The sequence below is a fragment of the Colias eurytheme genome, chromosome 1, assembly GCF_061535395.1.
Source record: "Colias eurytheme isolate Ceu_HAF_F1 chromosome 1, ilColEury1 Martin Lab GWU primary, whole genome shotgun sequence".
In the NCBI taxonomy this organism is placed as follows: Eukaryota; Metazoa; Arthropoda; class Insecta; order Lepidoptera; family Pieridae; genus Colias; species Colias eurytheme.
Window position 1 is genome coordinate 8,186,683 of NC_142980.1, and position 26,111 is coordinate 8,212,793.

General features: G+C 36.3%; 1 protein-coding gene across 6 annotated transcripts; it reads left to right on the forward strand.

Annotated features, from left to right (window-relative positions):
* The first annotated feature begins 285 nt into the window (after positions 1–285).
* On the forward strand, positions 286–22,090 carry Not1 (CCR4-NOT transcription complex subunit 1). 6 transcript variants are annotated; one of them, XM_090103107.1, is made up of 17 exons: positions 286–645; positions 3,732–3,950; positions 5,780–5,963; positions 6,082–8,593; positions 8,680–10,123; positions 10,251–10,640; positions 10,715–10,894; positions 11,022–11,270; positions 11,346–11,651; positions 11,768–12,145; positions 12,241–12,387; positions 13,479–13,613; positions 14,747–15,190; positions 15,624–15,808; positions 16,464–16,727; positions 20,292–20,431; positions 21,926–22,090. In XM_090103107.1, the coding sequence occupies exons 1-16, from the start codon at positions 544–546 to the stop codon at positions 20,368–20,370; spliced, it is 7,218 nt and encodes a 2,405-aa protein (XP_089959233.1). In that variant the 5' UTR covers positions 286–543; the 3' UTR covers positions 20,371–20,431; positions 21,926–22,090. The 6 variants fall into 6 exon arrangements, with proteins under 6 accessions (XP_089959233.1, XP_089959257.1, XP_089959249.1 ...); XM_090103131.1 differs by having other exon boundaries at positions 14,762–15,190; XM_090103123.1 differs by having other exon boundaries at positions 10,718–10,894.
* The last annotated feature ends 4,021 nt before the right edge of the window (positions 22,091–26,111 follow it).

The following is a 26,111-nucleotide window of genomic DNA, read 5'->3' on the forward strand; positions in this document are numbered from 1 at the left end:
CAATAATCATATATAAACCTTTGAAAAAAATAAGGGAAATATATTATTTTAAGAAAATAAATTTGCACAGCTTTATATAATTATAATATTACATGAAGACTATGTATTTAAGTCTTGTTTAAGCAAAAAATATATATATATTATAATATACATATATTTTTTTTAGAATTAATAATGTATTATAATTAATTATCTGTATTAATTTAAAGATACATGGCAACATATAGTATGTTGGCACTACTGGAAATTGCCCCAGCCCAGCAAGGGGAAAGGGGACAAAAGTAATCGAGGACGAATCACGTTCGAGCGAAGCGAATGCCCTCGTCATCGTGTGCGGTTCCTCTTGAAGTTGGATTTTGTTGCAGTGGGGTGTTAAAATTATGTTAATTTTGAAGTGAACAACAGTATTGGTGATGTTGACCTTAGGATTGTCTTTAGTTCGCCAAAAAACTGTAAAAGAACCTAAATTCACCGTAGTAATCCGTCGAAAATCGAGAAAGCTTCAAACGTGTTTGAAGCTTTCGGTTTCGCATTAATGGAACTATGAACCTGGACCCTTTAACGTTTAGCTTATTACAAATCAATAATCTCGTTGTTAATTTAAATAAGAAGAACTTTAAGCAGACAAGTCAAGAGTTAACGCAGGTGAGAACTATTGTATTTGAATTGTCTTTGTTTTTCATTTGTCGCCATATTGTGAACGGAAACCACGAGTTAGCTTTGTAAGGATTTTTTATTTTTATGTAATTTGTTATGAATTGCTATAAGTGTTGCATATGCATTGTTGTTGCAAAGCGCCTTCTTGCCAAATACTCGGTTATATTTGCGTGTGATGTCTGAAAACGTGACGTAAAGTGAAATTGATAAGCAACACGTCTGCGCGATTTACTGTGTATTGTGTGGTAATTGTGCGATGTATTACACATTTAGGTACTTGTTTTTATATTTATGTGTAGCATCACGCCATTACGTTAACGAACTATCGATATCAACGTATGGTAGTCCTTATTGACTCATTCTATTAAAATCCGCGTTCTGAAGAATCATGTTATAATCGTTATGCTTTTGAGGGTATTAATAAAACCGTTACATATTTCAATTGGAAGACTGAATAATAATTTGGGTACATACAATATAAAATGGACAAAACGAAATGTCTTATTTTTAACTTTTTTTTATAGGTAAATTTTCTATACCATTAATTAGCCTTGACTTACTTCAAGAGCATATTTGAGTTTTGCCCTTGTTATCCACTTCAATACAAAGGTCTTCAATTTAAAACCTGTGATTTTAATATTATTATTTATTACAGTATTTATTTAAGATTATTATGAATACCTAATCTGTTTAAGCTGGATATAAATTAATGAGTCAAATGAGTCATTAGGTGTAATAACTCAGGCCCCGGAATCACAGACACAATAGAAAATCTATTGTGTCGTGGACCAATCGGGCCATTCAGGGCTCAATGGGTTAAACTTTTAAATGTACAACATACAATATTAAAATTAGTAGGTACATTCACAATCTATTTGAATTTAAACTATTAGTAAAGAAAATGTTGCATATTGATAACTTCCACAACATGCATAATAGCTTTCATTTAAGAATGGTAGAGTAACCAAGTTTCCTGCCAGTTCATATTGGATTACCGTTAAGAGAACATTTTTTAGTTGGAATAAAAAGATATTTAATTGAGGGTAGTTTGAAATTTTCAGCAAAGCACATGGTATTCAACCATGTGCTTTGCTGATCATTTTCATTTCGTTAATTCTAACTGTTATGTTTTATATTTAACTAAAATAGAATTATATATAACTTTAATTGAATACAATTTAAATGTTATGTTTTATATTTGAATGAAATAATATATTATTACACTATCTGTTATTACTTATTTGTACGTCTGTTGGTTTTTAATAAAGTAACTATTAAGCCGGGTCCCCTGCAACGTGTTATCGTGTTAGCTAACACGATAACATGTTTTGCTAACCGAATAGGGGTGTGGCCTAACAGTTTTGTTAGCAAAATCACAATAACATGTTTGCCGAGACGAATGGATAACATCCCCCGCGTTCGCCTGCGGGGAGGGGAAGGAACGCATTTTATGTTCGCACTCACGAGAAGAAGACGTCCGTCCTAATTTATCTATGGTCCGTCCGCCTATATTCTCTTTGATGTCCGCCATAATTGTGTTGATTTTGTATGACAATTCTCTTTGTTTTGTTTCTGTTGTGTGTGATGGAGTGGAATAAAGAAAATACTTTGTATTTTATACAACTAATTAGAGAAAGACCGGTGCTTTGGGACGTAACGTAAAAATAGGCGCAGCGGACGAGCAGTTTTGCAAACATGTTTTGGTGACATGTTTCGATAACATGTTTTGTTAGAAAATTGTCGCTGCGGACCCGGCTTTACTAAGTACAAAAATAATTATAGATGCATATAAATAATACAATAAGATAAAGTTACAAAAACTACAAGCAATGCGAATTTTTCTTTATTTCGTTATATATTATCTTTAACCTACAGTTTCTTTTGCATTTGAATTGTAAATCAAAACCATTTTAAAATTCACCTTTAGGCACAACAAAAAATTTCATTGAAATCAGTCCAGCCATTAGGGAGAAGTTCAGTGACAATAACATGCACAGAAACATTTATACATCCTATAATATGTACATACCTTATCATTCATCATCACCATCATCAGCCCATATTGTTCCCACTGCTGGGACATAAGACGTATGAGTGTATATTATCATTATTTTCATAAAATTTTAGTAGAATATACATAGAATTTAGTACTTACTGGGAATTTAATAAATTCTTCTTAAAATTTGTTAATAAGTTTGTTAAATTGATTACTTTGAAACAAAACATTTTTTTTTAATTCATTAAATAAATAATCATACCAAATGATGGCAATTAATAAGAGTCTAAGTTGTGTTAAGTGTAGTTTTCCATTCCAGTAATTTTCATAATTTTCTTTTTTTTTAGTAGCAACTCCCAATGCCACTGTGTTTGTATTGGATAAAATAGTTCACATCTCTTTAGATAATTATCACATAGTTATTTTAATATATACAAAATCATGAATTAGTATAATATGTATAATAAATAATAATTATTTATGATATTAATAATGGCAGTTGTTCGTTTAGCTATGAAATACTTATTAATCTGTGCTCTGCTACTTGTGTTCTTTGTCTATGCCTTTCCATGCTAGCAATATTAAATGCTATGAAATTTCTTTTACATATCAATGGGGTTAGAGCCTTTACTTTCATTTATCAGTTAAAAGAAATAACATGTTTGTAACTGCTTTGTATCCTTCCGCTTGGTGTATTTTTGCTTCTGTCTTTAGAACTATATTTATTGTGAGAATAATAAAGACAGATTTTTAAATTTTTAATGAGTATCATTTCATATAGAAGAAATTAAATATTAATACAGTGGGTAAACTAAAAAATAATTTCTAGTAAATATTGTGGCAGCCATTCATTTCACAGCTTATCTGATTTGTTATGACTGCTATTTAATTATTAATTATAAAATGTAAATATGTAGAGATATTAAAAGTTGCCTTTTTGCATTGCAAATGTGCATTTGGTGTAAAAAATGTATTGTACATTACATTACATTGCTAATGTCTACTTGCAATGCGATTTATTATGTTGGATAAATTTTTGTGATTGTATGTATTGTTACAATGTTCTTATCTCATCCAGATTGTCAACACTCATGGCTTGGAAGCTGAAAATCAACTGCTGAGGTCATTGTTCACTGAAGCTGTGAAGGCATCGTGGGACAACGATCGCACGGGGACCACTAGCCTCGGCATCCACGCATCACTTCTTGCTCAGATTCTTGCCTCTCTCCTCAACCATCCAGCCAAATCCACAGTTGTATGTCGGGCTATTGATAACCCCGCTCGGTCTTTGCAAAAGGTGTGTATGAAGTTAAGCGAACTACATTTTCTAGTTGGATCATATGGATCATTGAGCATGGTAACATGGATCTATGCAATAAAGAACGCGCAATTTTACATGCTCATCAAATCATGTATGTAGTTGCTTAGAGCCTACAAGCCTGGCGAGATGCAGTTGAACTTATGCATGGAAAACTATACCATATTATTTTTCATATACATTAGTTGTATAGTCATAAGTTAATTATTAATACTACCAGTTACTGTTACGTGTTAAGTAATTATGAAACTTGTCATGAGTAAAACATATAAAACAAGCCAAAAATGTCAATATAATGTGTATGTAACCATGATGAAAATAAATTCTGTTAACAAAAATCTTGACCATTATAAAGTTAGCAATTTCAAAGTTTTCTTACATTGGTTTTTACAGCATAACATATTATAGTTATTTTGCTTCTTTGATCATAAACATTTAAAATACATATTATAATTTACTAACATTCAATTTTATTTGAAAATGATGGGAAACTGAATGGAATATGTAAAATTGAAATTAGAAAAGTGATTGGAACAAACAATTCAACTTTATGTACCTGAATTTAATAAAAACTTTAATAAAGTATTACAATATTACATTTTCATTCTATAATTTCAACATTGGTTAAGTTTGTTCTTGAAACATATTTAATAAATGCTAATAAAGTACTATTAAAAATATATACTGCTAATTTACTTTTATTTCTGTTATTCATTTATATGGTAGATATAAAATATATCACTAAAAAAGAAAATGAAATTATAATTAAAGGTTACATTCGGATGGTACATTTAACATTTGTTCAGTATGTTTTTTTTCCTCTCTAAAATCGTAAGGTTATTTTAAAAGTATGATTTTTTAATCATTATACAACAAAAAATGGTTTGTGATGAGTTTTATTATTTATTATAATTTACATAATTATTGGTTGCCCATAGCCAGTAGATTTTCCTTATCCTCTAGACTCGAAGCATGCATAGAATTTCTTTACTTAGTACATCATCCTGTGTTGTCTGTTTGTCCTTTTCTGTTTAATTTCAAACTGCCTTACTTGATTCTTATATGAAAACAAATAAGATTTTTCAACATCAAATACATACTTTCAATTGATATGACAATTACATATCAATAATAACTTTTATTACTAGCGTAAGGTGGCATGAAATATTAGGTATTTTTCTCTATTTCATATCATTTTGTCTATCTTTTATTTGTGACATATCAGATTTTAAGTTTAGCTGTGACACAAACCTTCTTTGAGAAATATTTTTTTAACTGCAGCTGGTCCGCTGGGCTTGGACCTTAACGTAGACATGGACATAACAGGCGACATGCAGATGTAGGTACTTAATTTTTAATACAAAACGAAAATATTTAACTATGTGGGCGTAGGGATGATTAGTCATTTGAATCACTGTAAAAGCAGTTGGTTTGCATAAATGATGACACTATATTTTAGACTAAACTACTGGACATTACAAAGTCAAATTTAATAAACTTAAATACTATAAATACGATTAATTTTTAAGGCATCAAAGGAATGTATTATGTATTATATAAAAAACTTCTGTAATGTTTGTTAGAACAATTTTGTTTCTAATTCTAAGGAATACTAATAAAACAAGAAAGTTGTGCAGAGGAATATTGCATCATTGTTCTAATAACATTGATTGATAACGGTCAAATCAACAGCTTTTACGGTTTACTACAAAATAATTAAAAAATAAAAGCTTGCAGTTCTCTATTGGAGTTGTACCACCCATGCAATGATAATCATATAAGAATATTTATTATTGTATTTATTTCAGACTCTTAAACCAACAAACACATTACTTACTCGCCTTGCAAGGCTACTAAAATTAACGACTGCTCAAGATGTCGCTTTCTCACTGGTATTAAGAAGACACTCTTCGAAGCCTGAGATAGCAACATTTGCAAAACAACATCTCAAAAAACGTTTTTTGGATCTAGTACAGTGTTATCTCGACGCAGGTATTTTAAATATAGACAAATATTATCTTTAAAATTTAATGAATAATTATAGTAAGAATTATTACTTTTTTTTTGTTATAATTGTAGAGCATAATCATACAAAAAATGTTTCTTGCAGAGCGTGGACACCAAGCGGAGCGTGCAGGTCTTCAGGAATGCAGCCCTGAAGTTTTGCAAACTCTATTGACCAGTCTCACTTATGATAATTTTAGATTAGCAACAGTCACAAAGGATTTATTTCTTAAACGATTACGAGTAGACTTTCCACGAGAAGTAGTTCCTATTGTATTAGCTCCTCTCCTATATCCCGACGATACAAAGACGCCTCTTGAGGAAATGACAACAGGCAGTGACATGGCCACAACGATGATGGACAATTCACTGGCCGAAGTTATTCGTGATCTCGGATATGCATTTACAGCCTCAGTGGAAGAATGCAAAACGCACATGTTGAACTTTGGTGCACGAGAGCCTACAGCTATCGATGTGGCAAGAATCATATCACTTATGGTGAGATATCATGCTACTATTCCAGAAACTCCACAAATTCAAAACCCAGGTAATTTCTGGGTGAACCACGAAGCCAAAAAAGATGCTAATCATGGACATGGCGAAGCATGGAATGCAGAAGTGTTTGTGCAGACATTGAAAGAGCTTGCTTCTAACTTAAATTGGAAAGAAGTAATTCTTCAACTAGATCACCCCGAATTTATTGTTCCCGACAGGCAAGGTTTAAGCTTGCTTTTTACAATTTTACGCTTGGGTTTACAAAGCGCAGGATACCCAGCGAATATCTTTCCAGTAGAATATCTTTGTCGACGATGGACAAATTTAGAAGGACAGATGAGTCTAATCACAAATATTCTCAAATACCCCGATGTGTTCAGCCTTGCCGATTATCCTTTCCATCCAGTGTCAATCGATTTACTGAAGTCACCGCCAGAAACTGACAACAAAGAAGTAGCAACATGGCGTTGTCTCTATTTAGTCGAACTGCTTTTGTATGCCTCTGAGCGTGGCTATTATTTACAAGTACATGAACTTTTTAAGTTTCCATTGCAACATTGTCCTGATATCTTGCTCTTGGCATTGCTACAGATCAGTCCACCTATCACTGTTTTCAGACAAGAGTTACTGACTACACTAATACCGATATTTTTGGGAAATCATCCAAATTCAGGCATCATATTACAACATGCGTGGCATACCCAAAATCCAAATATAAAACCAATTATAATGCACGCTATGGCAGACTGGTACATGCGCGGAGATTGTGATCAGTCAAAACTATCAAGAATATTGGATGTTGCTCAGGACCTCAAGGCACTTTCGCTGCTGCTGAATGTCCAGTCATTCCCATTTATCATTGATCTGGCATGCTTAGCATCTCGGAGAGAATATTTAAAACTCGATAAATGGCTTACAGACAAAATACGAGACCATGGCGAGTCTTTTGTTACTGCTATGGTTAAGTTTCTACAACGAAGATGTCCACCAGTCATTGGCAAAGTACCCGAAGAACAACTTCCTAAAGCAGCTCAACTACCGCCAGAAACAGTCGGTACTATGTTAGCATGCCTACAACTTTGCGTACCTAATGTTCAACAAGAATTACAGGAAGCAATTTATGCACTTATCACAAATTGTCAAACATTAATACTGAGTAAAACTAGACCAAATATTACAGCAATACCAAGAGCTCACACGAGAGTAATAGAAACACCCTTCAACCCTGCCGGTTTAGGCGGGCAGCTTTTCACTCCGCATGTCGATTCTATTGCAAGTTTAACTCCTAATGTAGCAAATCTGACTCTTGGGGCTCCCGGTAATACGGCATTTGCAATGCCTGGCACCCTTGGACCTTTGGTGACTGCTCCGGGGTCACCGTCTCGTCTCATTGGTGCGGGTCCGAATAGCCCCTTCCCTATGATACCGATGCAACATGGTGCTAATGTGGCAACTATGAGTGCTTTAGCCCGGATGCCGCCCGGGCCAGCGATGGATAAACACCGTATACCCGATCCAATACATTTTCCTGAAATTATGCATAATGTATCGAAAGAAATCGAAGATGAGGCTAATGGGTACTTTCAAAGGATCTATAATCATCCCCCGCATCCAACTCTGTCCATTGATGAAGTGCTTGATATGTTGAAGAAATTTCAAGATTCGCCTAATAAAAGAGAACGCGAAGTATTCTCTTGTATGTTGCGAAATTTATTTGAAGAATACAAGTTCTTTCCACAGTACCCTGATAAGGAATTGCATATAACTGCACAACTATTTGGTGGTATCATCGAAAAGGGCCTAGTTCCAAGTTACGTATCGCTCGGGCTAGCTTTGAGATTCGTCTTAGACGCTTTAAGGAAACCCGAGGGTTCTAAAATGTACTACTTTGGCATTGCCGCTTTGGACAGATTTAAGTCCAGGCTTAAAGATTATCATAAATATTGTGAACACGTAAGAGCCATCCCACATTTTAGTGAATTCCCTCCTCACTTGATTGAATACATCGAATATGGCTTGCAGAGCCAAGAGCCGCCAACTAAACCGCAAGGAGCGGTGTTACCAGCCACATTAGCTTCTATGTTGAGCCAAACTGCTGTCGTAACTGTTGCTGCACCATACAGGTACTATTTGATACCCATTTTTGACTCTTCTTCTGTATTAGTACTGACTGATATTTTCATATTTCTAATCTGTTTTTGTTTTTCAGGACGGTTGTTCCACCTTGCATATCAGTATTATCCAAGAATGCAAACTGTGCTGCCGGTGGAATAGGCAGTAGGCCATCCATTGCAAACGCAACAAACATCGATACATTATTGACTGCTACAGACAGAGACGACAAGATAAATACACCTCCAGAGGCTATTCAAGATAAAACTGCTTTCATTTTCAATAACCTCAGCCAGCTTAATTTACAAGCGAAATGTGATGAATTGAAAGAAATAATAACAGACGAATATTTTCCTTGGCTTGCGCAATATCTAGTCATGAAAAGAGCGTCAATTGAATTAAATTTCCACGTTTTATATTCAAATTTCCTAGATGTACTCAAATTAAGGGAAATAAACAAACTGGTGACAAAAGAAACATACCGGAATATCAGAGTGTTATTGCGTTCTGACAAAGGCATAGCTAACTTTTCCGACCGTTCTTTGCTCAAGAATCTTGGTCATTGGTTAGGCATGCTTACATTGGCGCGTAATTTACCCATTCTTCAAGTCGATCTAGACCTCAAAGCACTTCTACTTGAAGCTTATCACAAAGGCCAACAAGAGTTATTGTACGTGGTGCCGTTTGTAGCCAAGGTCTTAGAATCCTGCGCTAAGAGCGTTGTTTTCAAACCGCCCAATCCATGGTCGATGGCTCTAATGAACGTTCTGGCTGAATTACATCAGGAACCAGATTTGAAACTTAATTTGAAGTTTGAAATAGAAGTACTTTGTAAAAACCTCTGTCTCGACATACAAGACTTGAAGCCTACTCTGTACCTAAAAGATCCAGACAAAATAAGAACAATAGAGTTCCAGCTCTCACAACCAAAACAAAATAAAGAGCAACAACAACAGCAACAGCCACCGCCGCCTCAACCGCAGCCCAATGTTATGACCATTAATCAAACGATAATTCAAGCTCCGCAAATCCAGATGATACCACCACAGACGCCTATGATTCCTACAGAGGACATTTCAGCTGCGGCGCCAACTCCAACTAACGGCTTAGTAAATGATCCTACCCTAATGGGTGTAATAGGAATCCCAGAACCTAGATTTAACTACTTGGATGTTAATGTATCTTCAACTTCAGCTTTTGGGCAGAAGATTTCGTTCAATCCGCATATATTGCTCTTCCAAAGCTATCCGCATTTGAAGCAATTCGTGAAACCAGCCATCGAACGATCCATACAAGAATGGATTCACCCTGTTGTCGACCGATCGATCAAATACGCTCTGACGACATGCGAACAAATAATAAGAAAAGATTTTGCTTTCGATCCCGATGAAGTACGAATGCGTACATGTGCACACCACATGATGCGTAACTTGACCGCAGGCATGGCGATGATTACTTGCCGGGAGCAAATCATAAATACGATCACCACCAATTTGAAAGCTGCATTTATTACTGCCCTTTTACCGACTACACCACAGCAGGTACGAGTTCGTTTCATATTTGTATTATCATGTTGATTTATTATACTGTTATAATTTTAAACTAAAAAAATTAAACAAAAGTCTATTTAAAATGTACACAATCGACTCATACACTCATTCTTTCCAGAAGGACATAATCGAAAGCGCCGCAGCCGTTCTCGCAGCTGAGAACATGGAGTTAGCGTGCGCATTCATACAGAAAACCGCCGTCGAAAAGGCGTTACCAGAACTCGACAAACGATTGCTCAATGACTATGAATTGAGGAAACTGGCGAGGCAAGAAGGCAGACGATACTACGATCCGATCGTTTTGAGCTACCAAACTGAGAGAATCCCAGAAAGAGTCCGCTGTCGTGTAGGCGGTCCGACAGAATCACAAATTGTTGTATACGAAGAATTTGCGTGTAACATTCCCGGCTTTGTGCCGGTGCGTGACGCCGGTATGTTCATGCCGAAGCCCTCATCCCAAGAGCAGATTCCGCAGATGACTTACAGTCAAGTCATTAATCCGACTCAGGTTAGTACTATTATTTAAGGAAAATATAAAATATTTGAAGCATTTACAGTTTTAATGAGTATTTATTCGTAAAGCAGATGTACGGCACCGACGAAATGGGTGCGCTGATTTCGGCAGCGGAAATGTTCCTGAGCAATGCCCTCTCGGTTCCCTCCTTTGCTGTGCAGGCCACAAACATGCACACCCTTCTTGAGTGTCTCATCATGGCAAGAAGGAATCGTGACTTTGTTTCTGGATATACACTTCTTCAGAGGGTGAGCGATACCTTTACTCCAAATTTAATATTCAAAATTATTTGTACATTAATTAACAATACATATTTAAAAGGACAATTTTATCACAACATTTGTCTATCAATAATTAAATATGCTTTTTATTCAGGCCGTAGAGGGGCTTCTAGACGGTCACATAGTTCAACCAGGCGCAAGTAGCGAGCACGTCGAGATGATGACTCGCTACCGTGATATCCACCTTCGAGTCCTGAAGCTTCTAGAAGACGCCAGGGTGTACGGCCACGCGTGGACTACGAAACAAATAACCTGCTGCGTCACGGAATGTCGCGACGAGCTCAAATACAACCTGGAAGCGATAGATTGCCTTGTTAGAAATCATCTTGTTAATCTACCTCAAGTAAGCATTAAACAAATATTTGTATGAATGTGGCTGTCTCTTCGCACATGTCAATCATATAAAAAATACTTTCAGTACGATCTTGCGCTCGCGCACCTCATGGACAGCGGGAACAATTACGTGGCTGTAGCGTTTGCGATGCAACTCGTGCAGCTGTATCTCGTGGATGACAGGAACAACATGTACGCGAACGAGTCGGACCTGTACCACACGACGGAGACGCTGGTTCGCATGATGTCGCACTCCCGCAACCCGCCGCCGGAGGGACTCGCGTCTCTCATTGAGGCCATCAGAATCAACCAGGACCCGAGCACGTACTTGGGTGAGCGGTCGCCGCTCGGACCCACTTCTCATATTCACACTGGAATTATGCAAGTGCGAGTGAGTATAGATCTTTTTAAAATAGCACCAAAATATAATATAAATTAACTTATTTTAAGAGAACTGTTGTCTTGTTTGTGTCTTGTTAGTACTAATCGTGGTTATTCATTTTATAGAATCGTGAATACGATGACCCACCTGGCCTACAAGAGAAAACTGAGAATCTATTACGCGAATGGCGCAACGTTTTATTGAGCCCACTCACTGAAATCGAAATAGCACAAAATTTCAACATATACGTGCATCGCATGAATATGAATGGAATACTCAAATCGGACGACATGATCACAAGATTCTTTAGAATTGCGACTCAAATGTGTGTCGAAAATGTTTACCAGCTGTTGACTGAGGACAGACTGAACCCTCCGCCTGTGCCTCCAAAGAGGGAGAAATACTACGCAATGTGTGACTCCTTCATAAAATTGGTGTCTTTGCTAATCAAGAATACGGCAGATGCAGGGAATCCAACACCAAAGTTGAATTTGTTGAACAAGGTTACATTTATTTTATAATAGCTGACTTTGCTAATTTGTAATTGTTTTCGGTTTATTGAAGTTGGATAATAATGTACATTTTTATGTGAGTTTAGATCCTTGGAATCATCGCTGGTTGCTTGTTGCAAGACCATGAAGAGCATGGAGCGAATTTCCAACAGCTCCCGTACCACAGACTGCTACTGATTCTCTTCCTCGACATGAACATGGCTGAACCCGTTTTAGAATCTATGAACTATCAGGTTCGTGTGGTTTATGCTATTTCTAGTTTGTCTAGATTTCCGTAGATTTCGGAAACGTGTTGTATGTAATATGTTTAATCATCAAACCTGTGCTCACCATTTCTCTTGTGTATGTATTTATGTAATCGTGTAATATAAAGAATGAATATTGACATCAAACATGCTTCGAGCATAATTTTGAAGGATTTCTTTTTAACTTTACTAACATAAAAGTGACTACATACTTGGCTTCTAGTATACTTTTATGATATACTAGCATTCCGCCCGCGGCTTCGCCCGCGTTTTCAAAGAAGTTCCCGTTCCCGTGGGATTTCCGGGATAAAACCTATTCTATGTGTTAATCCAAGTTACTCATTATATGTGTGCTAAATTTCATTGTAATCTGTTCAGTAGTATTTGCGTGAAAGAGTAACAAACACACACACATCCTCACAAACTTTCGCATTTATAATATTAGTAGTATAGGATTAGTAGGAAGTAGGATTTTCAACTTGAGAGTGTTAACACTAAAGAGTAGTGTGAATACGGTTCGTAATTACACATGCTTGGTATAAAACAGTAGTGTGAATACGATTCGTGATTACACATAATTACACGTGATTGCACAAGTGAAGTCCCATGTCCCCTAGTGGGGTAAGGGGCAGATGCATTATACATCTGTTTCACTGATCTATTTTCTTTTAGGGACAAGAAGGTGATCAGCCTTCTGTGTCCTGCCAGACCGAGATATTTTTTTTTCTTCGTCTAAACCGAACTGGGAACTGGGAATCGAACCCAGAACCCCTAGGTGTTACGCTCACGCGTCAACCACTGTACCAAGGAGGCGGTCGTGATTACACATGCATTTGTATAAAACATTCGGGTGAATGATTGGTAATGTAACTAACTTTCATTGGTAACTACGACATTGGGGCCGCCTGCAAGAAAAGAGCTTATTTGTCCATAAAAGGCTGGCAAAGCACCTGTAACACTTCTAGTGTTATATGTGTTTATGGGCGGTGGTGACCACTTAACATCAGGTGGCCCATCTGCTCCTTTGCTTGCTCTGATAAAAAAAAATGACCCATTGGTATAACACGTGGTGTCGGCAGGTTCTCACCGCATTCTGCCACACGTTCCGCATCATCCGGCCGAGCCTGGCGCCGGGCTTCTGCTACGCGTGGCTCGAGCTCGTCGCGCACCGATCGTTCATCAACCGCGTGCTCGCCGTCACCCCGCAACAGAAGGTAGATATGCAACACATTACACACACCCCCTACACACAACACATACTAATAATCGGTTCGGCTTGTTTTAACGCTCCTTTCCTTATGACGGACGCAGAATAATTCATTTTTGAGACGGGCTGTCAGATGTCCCAAATGAATTGTTTTGTGCTCCGGCGATTTTGATTTTAGATTTATATACATACTTTTACGTTTATACTTGTACCTTTGAAGCTCAATTTTATGGTGCTACGCTAATTGTACTTTGTTTTTACTGATATCTATGAATATTGTACCATGTTGGCATAATGATTAATTGAGCTTATCTCTCTAAATACTGGCCTTTATTTTCATTAATACATTCTGTTGCTATTTGATTCATTTAGAACACATCTATCGATCTTCATTATATGAAAAATAAGATGAACATTAGTGTTTGTTTCACTGAATATTTTTACTGATACAAGTGATGTACTAATCTATTAACACTTTTTAAGTGATCTTACTTTTGAAATACTGTGTAATATGTATACTTTATAATGAAGTTTATAAATGCTAGTTATGTATAAACTTTGTTATAAGTTATATAAATTGATTGTCATAAACATACAACTATACCATTTTTGTTTTATTTTATGCCACCAAGTTATTCGCACTGGTAAAACAATTCATTCATTAATACTTTATTATTAACTTGGAATGTTATGGAATTTGAAGAGTTTGTCAATTGCTAAATTAAATTTCATGTGAATTATTGAATTATAATTTGCTCTGCAATGTTTTTGCGTGTAATATTCGATGCAATGAAATTTTTAAACTAATGTAACCTTCTAAATAGAAAATATTCTTCAATACAATTAAAAAAAAAAATCTATTCATTTTGATCCCAAATGAAAATATTTCTAAACTAGAATATTTTATCAGAAATAAAAAGTTTTACCTGTTCACACGATGCTATGTTCATTGACCGCTTCTTACATTTTGGATTAAATTATATTGTTTGCTTTGTGTGCATGTTTTATTTTTCGTCAATGTTTGTGGCGAATGAATAGCCTCGTTTGATATACGCTTGAACGGCTCGTTAGAACAGGGTAATATCATTGCATCGAGTCGCCTTCAGTGTTGAATGTGACCTCATACAGCAATATAAGTAGGTTTTACTTTTCCAGGGCTGGGGAATGTATTCGACACTCCTCATTGATCTGTTCAAATTCTTAGATCCGTTCTTACGCAATACAGAGCTCGCCTCCCCGGTGATGATGCTCTATAAGGGCACACTGAAAGTGCTGCTCGTATTGCTTCACGATTTCCCGGAATTCCTTTGCGATTACCATTACGGGTTTTGCGACGAGATACCGCCGAATTGTATTCAGATGAGAAACCTTATTCTGTCCGCCTTCCCGCGTAACATGAGACTACCCGACCCGTTCACCCCGAACCTGAAAGTAGATCTGTTGGCCGAGATCAACCTCCCGCCCCGCGCCGTCATCAACTACGCGAACCTCATCCCGTCGTCGCAGTTCAAGAAGGACCTGGACGCGTACCTCAAGGCGAGAGCTCCGGTCACTTTCCTCTCGGAACTGAGAAGCAATATGCAGGTGATTATAGTGTTTAATAGCCTATATTGGATCCTGGTGACGGATGTACTGCGGGAGTGTCTTGCAAATTCCTTTTCCTTCAGGACATATGTATTACCTTCAGTATATTATTTACTGTGATTTTAACGTGATAACGTTTTTAAAATCGTTTTAGTCGGGTGACATGTTCAGAAACTTGAGTCACACCAAAACCTCACGAGCGCGATCGCAGGTATAACGAGAGAGAAACGGACCGATCTCCCGTCTCGAGCGCTGCCACCAATAAGACGTTATCACGTAAACATCTCGATATTTAACCTACTTTACGAACAACCAATTTTTTTTTAAATGTTTAGACTATTTTATTTCCCAATCGAATTTAAGTACATAGATGTTTGTTTATTAAAACCATACGAGCCAATGGTGTTTAATCATGTGAGACTAATTATTATAGATCGTGAACGAGCCGGGCCGCAGATACAACAGTCAGCTGATGAACGCCGTGGTGCTGTACGTGGGCACGCAGGCCATCGCACACATCAGGGCGAAGGGCCAGACGCCGAACATGTCCACTATAGCTCACTCCGCGCATATGGACATCTTCCAGAACTTCACCGTTGACTTCGACTATGAGGGGCGGTGAGTGCTTTCGTACCTAATAATAATAGATATAACGTTTTTTTCGTACACTTTTTGACGTGACAACGTCTTATAATTCGATAGAGCCGACTGCACGCACGAAAAAACGAGCGAGAGCGCGGAACGAGCGACAAAGAAGCACAATCGGACGTTGTCACGTTCAACTATCGTCAGTAAACCGACTTTACAGACAACCAATTTTTATATCATATTTTTACGTAATTGAATTTTGGCAGATATACTAGATGGTCTTGAATGCTTGCTTGCACTGGTCCAATATTTATTAATGTCAGAGAAAGCAAAGGGCAGGTGAGCCATCTGACGCTAAGTGGTCACCACCGCCTATAAACACTAGTTACTCTAGTACTGTTTAACAGTTTAATGGTATTCTTTAACATTTACTTTAGCTATATGAGCTACTAGCTGCTCCGCGCGGTTTCACCCCCGTGGCTCCACTCCTGTTGGTCGTAGCGTGATGATATATAGCCTATAACCTTCCTCGATAAATGGGCTATCTAACACCGAAAGAATTTTTCAAATCGGACCAGTAGTTCCCGAGATTAGCGCATTCAAACAAACAAACTCGTCAGCTTTATAATATTAGTATAGATATGCACAGCACAGCATTTACTGTAACCCCCAAATCTACTTCTAGCTACCTGTTCCTGAACGCGATCGCGAACCAACTTCGGTACCCGAACAGCCACACGCACTACTTCAGCTGCTGCCTGCTCTACCTGTTCGCGGAGGCCAACTCGGAGGCGGTCCAGGAGCAGATCACAAGGATGCTGCTCGAGAGACTCATAGTCAACCGACCGCACCCTTGGGGACTCCTCATAACATTCATAGAACTCATCAAGAACCCCATATATAAGTTTTGGTCGCACGAATTCGTCCACTGTGCGCCCGAAATCGAGAAGTGAGTGCTGGACTTTTTACTTGGCTCATTCTTGCGAATATCTTTATGCTATCGTAATGAGATTGTACGTTAGAGTTAGTTTTCTTATTAGAAGAACACAAATAGTATCTTCATCTACAATTATTCCTGATTTTCGTAACTAACACAGCAAGCTATCTTTTCATTCTGTATCAGGTGAGTACTTTTACATCCAGTGTGATGTTCGATCAAATGGATTTTACTAACTTTTTCTCCCTGTATTAACCCATTAATTTGTTATTAACCATACTTAAGGTAAAGGGATATTAGATGAGTTAGTTTTGTCATCAAAGAGAAACAGTGCCTATCAACATTATTATTTTATCTTTACACTGAACACAATTTTTTCTTAAGCTATAAATAGATAATATGCTTCTTATGCCTTGCTGAAGCTTTATTAGCTAATTCTAAAGAATAATAGAAGTCTCAGTTCTTACCTCATGCTTAAATCTACTCTAAGGACCGGTTTCACCACTTGCTCATAGTCTCTGATTGTGAAATTGACATATTTTTATACAATATCTGTCATTTTAACTAACTTAAATTAAAAAGTATATATACAGAAGCCGTGACACCGACCCTAATACTTTTTCATATTATGATACAACAAGCTTGTTGACCCGGGCCCGCCCATGTAGATATTTTTCAAAGGTCATTGCGCATATTTGACCTGGTTCATGAAAGACTGCATACAGTTTGCAGAGCCAGTTAACTGTAAAATAAATTTGTGTATGCAGTGGGTCAAATGCCCAATGACTTTTTCAACAGTTATACTAATCCAGGCGGAGACATATCTAACAAAGCAATTCTCATTAAAATGCGCCCAGTCGTTCTTGAGTTATAAGTGGTGTAACTAACACGACTTTTTTTCTATATATATACTAGCTGCTCGCGCCGGCTTCACCCGGGTAACATATTTTTGTAAGTTTGTCAAATTTTTATCCAGTTATTATCCTGTTCCAGGCGGATTCAAATCCAACAAAGCAAAAGCAACAGCAAAATTAAACAAAATCCGCTCGTAAAGTGATGTAACTTTTACGTTACGTTACGCTTAAGGACCGATAACGCTCATTGAGCGAAAAAATATATGTTAGGTTGACTGTGACCCACCAGAGAGCCTAAATCGACTTTGTTGAATTTAGAAATGATTGTACGTCGGGTTATGGTAATTTATTAATGTCCAGTAAGGCTAAAATGGCTTCTTTCGGTGAATCATAAGAATATCCTAACAGTTGGGCTGAAAAGTTTGCAAGCTTTGGAGTTGTCTACCACATGTATTCCGCTCAGACGACGATCCTTTTGATTCAGAAGTGATATTAATGGTTTCACCTGTTGGCACATATTGATACATACATTCAGGTTTTTTATTGTGCAACGGCTTCAAACATTGCTCTGAAAGATTTACTCGTTGTTAGTTTTTGTGAGCTCATGCGACGAATCTTTTTTGACAGATTAAATCATATTTATCCATTTTCTTCAAAGTAATGAAAGTGGCGTCACTCAAAATTCTGTATCCCAAAAATATATAGTCCGACAGCTGGCAAATTTGTACACCTATATTTTTAAGGTTAGGGTTAACTAGAAATCCAATCAATTTAATAATAGTAACACTACTTATGTGATATCCGAACTTTTCAGCCCAGTCTTGTGATATGAATCTGATTAGAAATGTTGAAATAGCTTATAAATAAGTTAGCCTCTCACTACCAGAATGTAAATGTGAAAATGATACTTAACATACATTTTTTAACCGGTCACACATCTTAAATTCAGTATAAGATGCCCTGCCGCTTGCGGCATTTTGTATCACAACTGAGACGATTGATAATCTTAATTTCGGTGTGTGTACGTTCTTAAAAAGAATTCATAATATGAATCATTTTGAAGTACATATTAAACTTCACCTATTTGATGTTTTTGGAGGTTATAGAGAGTCGTAAAATGGCCACGTCATAATTTTTTTTTTTTTTATTCAAATTCAAATAGTTGTACAAAACATTTTTGAAGTCATCTTGTTATATTTTTTTTTAATATATACGCTTGGATACCCAAACTTACAAATTTATGTTTATATATAAGTAGTTTACATATAAGAACCGTCAAGACACCCTGTAGTTACTCTTTTAATATATATTTTACACTCTGAACTAATACATTTTCCCTGAATGAGCGAGCTTCGCTCAGTATATTTTCTGAATTAATCTTAGTCAGATTCATTTATCGTCCGTCAAACCCCTTGCATATAAAATTTTATAAGGTAGCAGTTTCCCAGTTTATAGATATACAAAAAATGCTCGCTAAAATATTTTAGATAGATAAATAGGTAGTTTATATCTAGCACTTCTAAACTTTTATACTGTATTTTATTTTAAAATCGTAGAATTGTGGAACGCTGGAGCCTGGAAAGAATTTAAGTTTTATTTTTATTGTGTCATAAAATTTTTAATTATCATCCGTCCTACTATATATGGCTATAATTTCATCCTACAAATAAAAAAAAATTAGCAACAATTAAAATCCTTCACGATTTTATTATTTTCATTCATTTTTTACACGTGTCAATATTATAGCTCAATATAAATCTACTGCTGAATTGATTTGTACATTTTGAATTTGATATTTTTGGTTTAATGGCATTCAAATGCTTTATAAATATAAATTTATAAAGAATAGAAAAAAATTCCCGTTTGGCGCGAAAGGATGCGGGTTCGAGGCGGGCCACGTGATCGAATTTTTTCTATTCTTTATGATTTGTAGATGATTCACCCCGAGTAGTGGCCATTTTACGAAAATAGAGCAATTGCTAAGTCTCATAGAAATTTAAGAAATTATTCATAAGAGGATGAAATATCAATTAATGTTTTCTTTTTAGGTCTATATAATGCGTCATGGCTTTTCTTCATTGCCACTACGCGTTGTGGTCGAATAGTATGTCGTTTTACACCAATTTCCCTATGTTATCATTTTATTATTGGAACAAGGCGCCGTGAGCGTTTCAGCTAGAGTCATAACGCGAATTTTGCGATGAGGATCTTTTATGGTTTCAGTTCATTAGGGCCACCCGAAACCTCGCTCCGCCTTGACGCCCGGCGTCCGCTGGTTGTTTAAAAGTGTGCCACGCATTGACGCCACACTATAAGAACAATGATTATAACCAATAAACATAGCGCGGTCAACCAGTGGACCTTTCGTCGTCAATCGACTGTGGTCCTTAAGGGAGACGCGCGTTGTTAAGGCGAAGTCAACGCGCGGAAAGCGTGCCAGCGGCGAGTTGTCACCGAGACCGGAGGCGACCCGGTGACGCTACGGAGGTGATGTAGAGAGCGCATACAAGTCCATAACACCGCAGGGGTGAGGCGAAACGGACTGGGTGCCGGGTGACTCTAATCAGCTTTGACCTGTGACCACGACGGGTTGTGCGCAAAATTTTCACTCAATGAGCGATCGCGATTCGGTCTCTGAGCGTAAAATAATAATACGACTAAATGTTGTGCAAACAATATGGGTATACATAAACAGTATAATAACAATAAACGCTCTCGTTAGGTTGTTCGCGTCTGTGGCGCGCTCGTGCATCGCCGACAAGACGGGTGCCGGCGGGGGAGAACGGGATCTAGTTGAGTAGCGTCGAGCCATTTGGGAGTCTGTCCGGTATAAGCATTACTTCCATGGCTTTGCCGAGAGAGGTATGTATTGCTGTCATATAAACACTACACCATACTAAACCACAGTATGGACACTAAATATTTTTTATTCACCTTCCAACACACACCAAACTTCACCTACACGAATTTTTGTAACTGATCCCTTTAGACGATGTTGACCTTAATATAGACACATTCAATCTAAACTTTGTACACATATCAAAGATCGGCAAAAATAAAATATTTTCATGTTTATTTTGAATACAAGTCCGATTTATTTTTTCAATTAAATTGTCAATTTTTCTTTATTAATATAGAACCACTCCTATAAATATTAACACAACTCGCATAATATCAGGGGCGTGCACAGAGTTTTTGGACAGGGTAGGCAGAAATATTGCAATGATAATAAGTCATAAAAACTAATATTTCATATTGCAGTACTGAAAGTAGATTGGAGATACATAGTATTTCCGCAAAATAATGGAAAACATATTATCACGAACATAGGTCATGTTATCTATAAAATAATTGTCAAAGTAGGTATGATATCCTAACTAGTATTCTATATTATGTAATTAATGATTAACTTTACCTTTGTGTACCTATTACAAATTCCGGTATAGATCCATTTATAGATCGGCCTTTTTCCTATCACTCTCTGTTTGATAAAAGTTTATTCATAAAACAAAAATAAGAATTTTTCGTTAAATTAGGTACTTACATGCCTTATTATCTTACAAAATACACTGATGATATACATAATCTTTTTAGTTACTCTCAAAACACTTCACTTGCAAATTGTCGTAGTAAACATTATTAATTTTCTCAAAAAACAAATTTAACCTCAAAGTAAACGTTTGTTATTTCCAAAACAAAACAAACGAATAATGATACTATTTGCAGATGGTCTTTACCGCTACAAAATTGTATACTTACATTATCACACTTCTTAAATTGGTCGCATATTAAACTTCAGTTTCGACTTTCGATGTAGTTCCGAATTCGGTTCGTACCTAATTCGTATATCTTCGTAAAAAGACACTGCCTACCTTGAGTGTTTGTGTGCGTGGTTTTATTACATCAGTGTGCCGTGTTTATAGGCACGCACACATATAAAATATGCGTAGACACGCAGAGCACACATATAAAAACTTAGACACGCATAGTTTGTGCCGTCCCGTGACGTACTGGGTCCTGTGGCGGCGCTAGTGCAGCGCATGAATAGTGACTTGAGCCGAGCCGGTGTTAGAGAAATTAGATAATAATGCTACCAAAATACCGATAGATGGATCTAAAATATATTTGAAATATATTTTTATTTCATAACTACATTGCGCAATTAATAAAATTTAATGACGCTGTGAATTTCATTTATGCATAATATTAAATATTGATCAGAGTTTGGTAAATGGTAGGGTAGGCAGTGTCTTTATGTCTTTATGGAATGCACGCCACTGCATAATATTCATGTGATACTTTTTATTTTGAATTATAATGTCTTTTTATAAAATGAATTGTGATTTGTGTGCGCAGGCTCTCAAGAGGCGCAAGCGGAGTTAGCGCCGCAGCCCTCAACGTCGGGCGTCCCCCCGCCCAAAGTGATGCATTGGAACAAGCTCTTCAAGAAGTAAACATTGACCATGTGCGCGAAATGCGCACTCGCACATCTCACGCTCATTCCGAGCTCCAAACATTGACGCTGAATTAATTCCACGACACACATTATACCAGCCGATCAATAAACATTTTTAATATACGAAAACAGTTTGTCCCGATTACGGTGGACGTGCTCTGTGATATTTTGGTGATGCGTTAACGTTTAGTGATTCGTGTAACGTTGAATGACTACATGCCGATTGCGGTATATAAGCTCGGATCACGCTCGATTAGGTGATCTGAATCTATGCAATAATGTATTTCTATTCGTCCTACTCGGTTACGCCGCGACGTGGTGACTGATATGTGCCCTAATACCCTCACTAGATGTATTCCTTATTGAATGTGTATGTATATAATGAAACTGATGCAATACTTAGCCGAATAAGCTCTCGTTTGATTCTTAATTAGTGATAATTAGAAACGATGTATTCTTTCTCAAATATATTTCCTCTAATGCATGTCTTATGAATTAAAAATTTTGGTGAATAATGTTTTAACTTTCCATAGAATGTTATCTGGTAAACATTTTGATTTAATAAAATTTTTAAACTACATATTAAAAACGTGCAGGCCTCCGAATATGATTTTTTTAACCAGATGGAATTAATATATTTCTTAATTTGGCTTTTGGCATTAAAGTGAATAATTCAATGATCATGAATTTACAACTGAACGTTGGTTTTGAATTATGTATAATGATTTAAAAACATGTGATATTTTAACGTATGCTGATGTCTGTGAATAATGTACATACCGATAAGGCGTTTTGTGCTACACTCGACTCGCGAGGGTGTGCCAGAGAACGTTGTCCATATGATAAGGCCGAGATGTATACATAATATTTTGGCTCTACGAATGTTTTATCGCTTGTTCGACGCAGACTCACTATGTACATGTAAGGGGCTTCGCACGCTTACGCCACGTCTGGATAAGCATTGTATTTCAACTGATAGTTTTCTAGTAAACGTGATCTCTGCTACACCCTCGATCCGGCCTGATGCCGTCAATATTTTTATCATAATTAAATTTGATGTTTAGCTCGTGAATCACTGTCAATTGTTTTATGAACTTAAACATAACTTGCGCACATAAGTCAATGTTTGCAGACCGCAAGTCGGTGTGACTGTACGCGAACGACTGAAGCTGCATCAAGTTGTCCCCGTACAGGGAGACGGACCTGCGGTATATTGTAACAATAAACTTAGTTTTTTGAACCGTTCGCATATAAGTATATTTTAAGATTCACTTGTGTAATAATTAGATATAGTTGTTCAAGTACTAATTATTGTAGATTTAATTAATACTAGCTGCTCGCCGGAGCTCCGCCCGGCTTGATGACTTTTTTGTAAGACTTTCAAATTTTTAAGTTATTCTAATCCTATCGGAAACGAAATCCAGCGAACCAAAAATCATTAAAATCTGTTCAGCTGTTCTTGACTTTCATGTGGTGTAACACGATTTTGTTTTATAAATATAGATTAACTTAAATAGTTTAAGGTACCAAAGCGCGTTGCATATTTTATCCAGGGTTTGAAAGTTGGCTTTTAAATATCTTTAAATGAAATATAAATTAAAAAGAATTCAAACTCAGATGGTAAGCAGCGCGATTTGTAAAGCGTTTTTTTTTTTGTAATTTCAAGTAATAAAAGTGGCGTATGATATGTTCTACGCTGCAACTTGTCGTAAGCCATGTACTCCATTTTTTAAAGGTGTTTTAAATAAATATTTTTTTAGCAAAGTTTTGTTTTATTCTTTTTCTGTATCGATGTCTTATTTTTAACTCGCATTTAAAAAGGTCATAATATTTTAATATGTAACTATAAATACCTCTGAATACTTTCAATTATAAACATAAACGGCAAGACTTAATTGTTAGGATTTAGAAGTAGGTATTGATACATAAGGTTAGGCTATGATGATTATATTTAGCTTTGTGAAGAGACCGTTTTTGGTTATTTAACCTACGTAATTGGTTAAATAGCCGAGAGAATATGATATTTACTTTATTTATAATTTCATGCTGAATGACAGTTTACGCTTTCGATATTATATTAACAACTGTGATATTAATTTATCCAAAAAATGAAATCGTCATTCAATGGTATGGACGGTATGGTAGCACGTACTTTCACTATTCAGTTTCGTAATACATGTTGTACATAGTCCTATTTAATTAATAATTAATATTATAAATGCGAAAGTTTGTGAGGATGTGTATGTTTGTTACTCTCACGCAAATACTACTGCTAAATTTAATCGGTTGATTAAATTTAGCACACATATAGAGGCTAACTTGGATTAACACATAGGATAGGTTTTATCCCGGAAATCCCACGGGAACGGGAACTATGCGGGTTTTTCTTTGAAAACGCGGGCGGAAAGTTCGTATCACATATATTATACTCGGTTCAGTAGTGTTTGCGTGAAAGAGTAACAAACATATTACACATCCATCCTCACAAACTTGCATTTATAATATTAGTAGGATAGGATAGTAGGACTAGTAGGATAGGATAGGATTACGCATGAATGATTTAGTAATACGTTCTGGAAGTAAGTCAAATATGTTGTTAAAATTAGATAACTGAAAAGTCAAGTAACTATACATTTAGCTATAGATATTAGAAAATAATAAAGCAGAAATATTTTTGTTTTGCTCCGCTCCCGTTGGTCTTAGTGTGATGATATACATATACCTAGCCTATAGCCTTCCTCGATAAATAGGCTATCTAACACCGAAAGAATTTTTCAAATCGGACCAGTTCCTGAGATTAGCGCGTTCAAACAAACGACTATTCAGCTTTATAATATTAGTATAGATTTAGACGAAAGGCAGGTAAAACTCAGTATTCAGGATTTTTCATTCTTTGACATCTATACATATAATAAATCTGTAGAAGGGTCATTTCTGTACATTGAAAATATTGAAAAAATAAATAGCAGGGGGTGTTACTGGATCGATACCAAACCCAAATACAGTAGCACCTCTATAAGTCGAATATCAAGGGAGACGCCAAAAAATTCGAGTTATAGAGTTTTCAACTTAAGGAGGATTTCGACTTAGGCGGATTTTGATTCGACATAAAGAGTTTGAGGTTTATTCTTATAAATTTTGAGTTAGAGAGGTAAAGTACATTAAAATTCAACTTGCAGAGGTGACAAACATGTTTTTATTTATTATAAATCAACATTATTTCAAATCATTTAAAAAAATAAAAAATATGGCATTAAAAAAGTCAGTATTTTTTTTGCTTTATATAATTTGGTTGTTCTCTAGCATTGTCTAATCTATAAAGAACAGAAAATTCTTCTTCTTCAGAGATACTGGTTTGCTCTATAAAATTTCGTAAGGTATTCAATGCGGTTCTTGCCTCTTTGATGGAAACGCATGGAGCGCATGTACTATTCACGTCTTCTATGTCATCTTTATCATTAGTATCGGTTTTCTGAGCTACTGAATCGATAATTTCGTCATCAGATACCTACTTAATGCAAACACGTGTTTACGTGAGTCATAAATTTATTATCGCATACTCCTAAAATGTTTTCTAAGAAACAATTATAGTGTACTGCACTGTCGGCAAGTTGTTAAAGTCCAAATGATCAAGTTATAAAGATTGTAAAATAAAATGTTGCCATGTTCGAGATACAGAGGTCAAATTTAATTTTTCGAGTTATAGAGTGAAAATATGTACCAAAATGGCTTGGAGGGACTCGGTGATTATTTCGACTAACAGAGGGCCAAAATTTCAAGTTACGGAGGTTTTCGGGTTTGAAGGGAAGGGAACAAGACATTTTTTCGAGATTTGGAGGTTTTTGACTTATCGAGGTTCGACTTAACGAGGTGCTACTGTATGTGATTAAAAAAATTTTTGTCTGTCTGTCTGTCTGTCTGTCTGTCTGTCTGCCTGTCTGTCTGTCTGTATGTGAAGACATCACGTGAAAACTACCGGTTCGATTTCGATGAAACTTGGTATAATTATATCTTATTATCCTGGGCGTAAAATAGGATACTTTTTATCCTGGAAAAATACGTAGAAAAAAAATTAATCTTAATTTT

Coding starts and splice junctions, on each gene's coding strand:
- Not1 (XM_090103107.1), top strand. CDS start 544: ATGAACCTGGACCCTTTAACGTTTAGCTTATTACAAATCAATAATCTC. Junction 646..3,731: donor CAAGTCAAGAGTTAACGCAG/GTGAGAACTATT, acceptor TATCTCATCCAG/ATTGTCAACACTCATGGCTT. Junction 5,964..6,081: donor ACAGTGTTATCTCGACGCAG/GTATTTTAAATA, acceptor TGTTTCTTGCAG/AGCGTGGACACCAAGCGGAG.